Source organism: Lagopus leucura, unplaced genomic scaffold (assembly GCF_019238085.1).
Source record: "Lagopus leucura isolate 7727_CA_CO unplaced genomic scaffold, USGS_WTPT01 33230-0_obj-0_obj, whole genome shotgun sequence".
Taxonomy (NCBI): domain Eukaryota; kingdom Metazoa; phylum Chordata; class Aves; order Galliformes; family Phasianidae; genus Lagopus; species Lagopus leucura.
The window spans coordinates 859-5,212 of record NW_024962936.1 but is presented as its reverse complement, the minus strand read 5'-3'; the positions used below and the strand labels follow the sequence as shown (position 1 = coordinate 5,212).

The 4,354-nt window shown below is 41.8% G+C and overlaps 1 protein-coding gene across 1 annotated transcript; it reads right to left on the bottom strand.

The window, feature by feature from the left end:
* Positions 1-620: 620 nt before the first annotated feature.
* Positions 621-4,056, bottom strand: LOC122190910 (probable ubiquitin carboxyl-terminal hydrolase MINDY-4). Its single transcript, XM_042891058.1, has 4 exons — positions 3,960-4,056; positions 2,730-2,793; positions 1,282-1,347; positions 621-692 (listed from the first exon to the last, which is right to left on the bottom strand). The coding sequence occupies exons 1-4, from the start codon at positions 4,016-4,018 to the stop codon at positions 621-623; spliced, it is 261 nt and encodes an 86-aa protein (XP_042746992.1). The 5' UTR covers positions 4,019-4,056.
* Between the last annotated feature and the right edge of the window lie 298 nt (positions 4,057-4,354).

Below are 4,354 nucleotides of genomic sequence, written 5' to 3'. Positions count from 1 at the left end.
TCCTGTTACTCATAATCTTTTTTATATGCAACTACCATGGGCTGTTGGGCAGATGGACCTTCAGTCTGACCAAATGTGGCTGTTCCTGTGTTGACAAGAACAGCAGGATGTGGAAAAATAATTTGCAGAGATGCTGTCTGAACAGCAAAGAGGACATAAATTTAGTCATGGAGAAACTGAACGTGGCATTGAAACAATTTCTACTCATTAATAGTGAGATTCTTAAAGAGATTTTAGAGGATCAGTGGCAAAAAAATAAAATCTTCCATCGTTAAAGTGGCATGGGATAAGCTTTGTTCCTGTAAAATATCACTCTGATAGCAGAAGACAAGAGTAGATGAGCTGATAGACACATTTTCTCCTTCCCTCGTGTTTATGCCCTGTGTCCCTAATTCCCTCCATACTGGAGTCACAATAAAGATCTATCCGAAGTCTGATCTCAAACTCACAACAGCAAAAGCCAAGATTAACTGTGCAAATCACAACTGTAACGTCTGTGTGTTTATCAGAATAAACAGCAAGACACTGAAAAAAGACAGAGATTTAAGTACACCGTGGCTGCTTTTTCACTTTGCACGTCTCAGTTTCTTTGCAGTTAATGAAATTAGATACAAAGGCACTCACAGATTGATGGATCTCGATAAGATGACGGACACGGTCAGAAGGATGCACCCACAGGGACCAATTTCAAACTGAAAAAGAAAGAATTGTATTTACTTTGTTGCTTGATTCCAATCCTAGAGAAACGTGAATCAAACTGAAAGTGGAAAGAACGGTTTTCACTTATGCTAAAATCGCTTTTCTTTTTTGCTCTACTTGTTAAAATGTGAGATCTGTGCTGGGGAGACATTATTGTTCTCTACAACTGCCTGAAAGGAGGGGGGGATCGATCTCTTCTCCTGTGTAACTAGTGACACGATGAGAATGAAAGGCCTCAGATTGCACCAGGGGATGTTCAAGTTGGATATTAGGAACAATTTCTTCTCAGAAGGAGTGGTGAGGTACTGGAATGGGCTGCACAGGGAGGTGGTGGAGTCATTGGCCCTGGAGGTGTTCAAGAAATGTTCAGATGTTGCAGTGAGGGACGTGGTTTAGTAGGAACTATTGGTGACTGGTGGATGGTTGGACAGGATGATCTTGGAGGTCTTCTCCAACATTGGTGGTTCTATGATTCTATGGTTCTACCTTCAGTTGGCTGACAGAAACGGTGTTAGAAATTACATTCAGAAGCCATCACGAGATTGTTAAATACATGAAGACTGGCAGCTGAACACGTGATACCTGGTGAATATTCTGCTGAAGAAGTACAATCAGATCCTCATATCTTGTGGCACTATGCAGGATTAGCTGGGAGGAAACAGAAGAAAAAACAAACATCTGAAATAAGAGCAATTCACTCTGAAACACAACAGCTGAGGGAAAGCAGGCAAAACTTTAGATCTGACTAGAAGGTTTGCAACTAACATAAAGTGCTATAAAAATCTAAGGAAGTCTACCTCTTACTGCTGTGACTTGGTTAAATGCTGTATGGTGGCTAAATGCTGCCTCTTGCTGTTTTTAAGTTCTCAAGCCATCAGCTTGCTTCAATTCCATGCAATGCAAAATGATTCTTAGAACAACCATGAAGCCTCAGAAGCAGCAGGAGGCTGTACCCACGGGGTGAGCTGTCTATAGCAGATCTCTATCAGAGCCCTTCTTATTGCTCAGAGAATAAGAGAATACCCCCACGAATACTCAAACATCACATGAACTTCAGGAGAGTTTACAGCTCCCAGCCCTTCCTTCCAAGCTCTTTGTTTTTGCATCTTCCCATTTTGTCAGCAATGATGGATTTATGCAGTAAAGATGAAATAGGGTTGGCAGCCCTGCCCACAGCTGAGGCTGGAGCTCAGGGATCCATAAGGTACCTTCCAACCTAAGCCACTCTGTGATTCCATGGTACATGGCTGACCATATCCATGGCTATATCTGGAGTTCCCTTTCCACCACTATTTCACCCTGGCAGTGCCCACATGAGCTTTGATAAGCAGTATTTTGATGCAGCACCATGCTATTATCTGCACTCTGAAATGACCAGCAGCTCAAGATCATTTTAATGTATTAAAGAATACTGCTTTTCTTTTGTAAGAGCACATTATAGCTGAGGTTTTGTGCTGCATCAGGTTTTCACTTCCAGTTGTTTCAAAACTGGCTCTGAAATGGAGCTGGTACCTTTGCTCCTCCATTTAGGAGGCCAGTAATATTTCCTTAAGCCACTGAAGCCTGGCTTGTGTCATCAATGTTTACAAAGCCATTTGAAGGCTTCAGATGGAAACAAAGACACTACTGGAAAGTATTTTGCCATTTGGAGCAACTGGGGGGGAAAAAAAAGCAAGGAATTCTGTATAAAACACGAGAAGAAAATACTGTCTCTTGATGTTCATGGATCCACTTTCAATTTTTACTGCATACCAGCAAAATTAGGCAGAGTTTACAAGCTTGGAAGGTAGATGCACCAAAAAGGACTTCAGAGAGCCCAGCTGTCCCCAGGCAGTGGGATGGTTCAGAGCCAGATAAACTACAAGGTTCTATGATTTCCTATTGGTTTTTAGATCACAACTGGCTACTGTAATATTAGAGGTTTTAAAACACTTAAGGGATACACAGAAATGGGATTGATTGTACTAAAGCAAGAAAAGCTACAAAAAGGATATAGGGAAAATGTGAGCACGAGTTACACAGAGCCTTACAGTTTCTAAGATTCCATCTGCCTTATATTTTCCTATGGGAGTGAACTGCTGTCTTCCTGACGGCCTAAAGAGAACATGCAAACAAAACCAAAGTTCATGTTAAAAGGACCAAAATCACATTACAGAGAAACCAAAACCTTACATGAACTGAATCACAAACCAAAGATTTGGTATTATTACTTCAGTGACTAATTTTTGGCTTTTTTAAAGACAGCCTTATGCAAAATGAGTGCATGTTGGGCATTCCGTGAACTTTTATTGATGAAACATCTTTAGCTGTGCTCCCTCTATTTAATATAAATTACAAGTTTCTCTGTCAAGAAGGAGGATAAATGTAGGTTGAAGATATTAACGCCAATTTTTGTTGGGAAGGAATATGAGAGCAGTGACATTAAAAGAGAAGCAGCAGAACAGATGTAGAGTAGCATCAGAGGAAATATTTTATAGGCAGAAAACACTCAAAATATCACTGGAAATGTCTCTGAATTTGCTGGCTTCTGTTTCAGGTTTGAAGAGCTTCAGTGCCCAGAAGCCTCCAGAAGGCTGTCTGCTCTCACTTTATCATCAGTCTTAGTTGTTCTAATAAAATAAATGATCTCTTCTCACAAAATCATAAATATATTGCAGGATTCAGTAACTCCCTTCAGTAGCTATTGGAACAGCAAAAATGGCCTCTTGCATTTCTTCCTCATCCATTTCACGCTGCATGAATACATTTTGAGGACCACAGAAATGATCCCAGGGATGGAACAATGAAATGAGGAGAGGATGAGAGCTGGGGCTGTGCAGGTGGAGGGGGGAAGGCTGCAGGGAGAGCTGAGAGCAGCCTTCAGTATCTGAAGGGGCTGTAAGAAGGAAGGGGAAAGACTCTATAGGAGAGTCTGCGTGATAGGACAAGGGAAAATGGCTTCAATCTAAAAGAGGGGAGATTCAGGTGGATGTAAGGAAGAATTTCATACACTGAGGGCAGTGAGGCACTGCACAGGTTGCGCTGAGAGGCGGTGGTGCCCCATCCCTGCAAACACCCACAGTCAAAGGAGCACTGATGGAGCTGTGGGCATCCCTGTGCACTGCAGGGATTTGGACCAGATGCCCTTTAGAGATCCCATCCAACTGAAACCATTTGATGATTCTGTGATCTTTATGAGCTTCCATTTTGTGAACTCCATACATACTTAACAGACACAACTATAAGAGCATCACGTAACTGAAGCTGCTCCTCCTACTTACAGTGCCACAACTGCTTTCTCATTGCTTCCTGCACGCCACAAGATGTCTGCAATAGCCATGGTGAGGCATTTGGTCCTGTGAGCTTCTGAGGGCTGGAGACAGCTGTAATCCAGGAAAAGCAAGAAACAGAAAAGCACCAAAGTGTGTATCACAGAGCTTATCATGTGAGGGCAAAGTGCCCCAGCCACAGCATGCACAAGTTTACAACAGGTTTTTAGCAATTGATATGTGAAGAAAAGCACTTTTTTAGAGACCATCCAGGTGTTGTAATGCTAATGCTAATGAGGATCTAGCAAGCTGCCTTGAAAAATTGTCATCTAAGTATTTCAATTGCTTCTATCGCCAAGATAGTTATAACAGCTCCAAGTTCTAAATTCCAAAAATCCTTTGAGTTG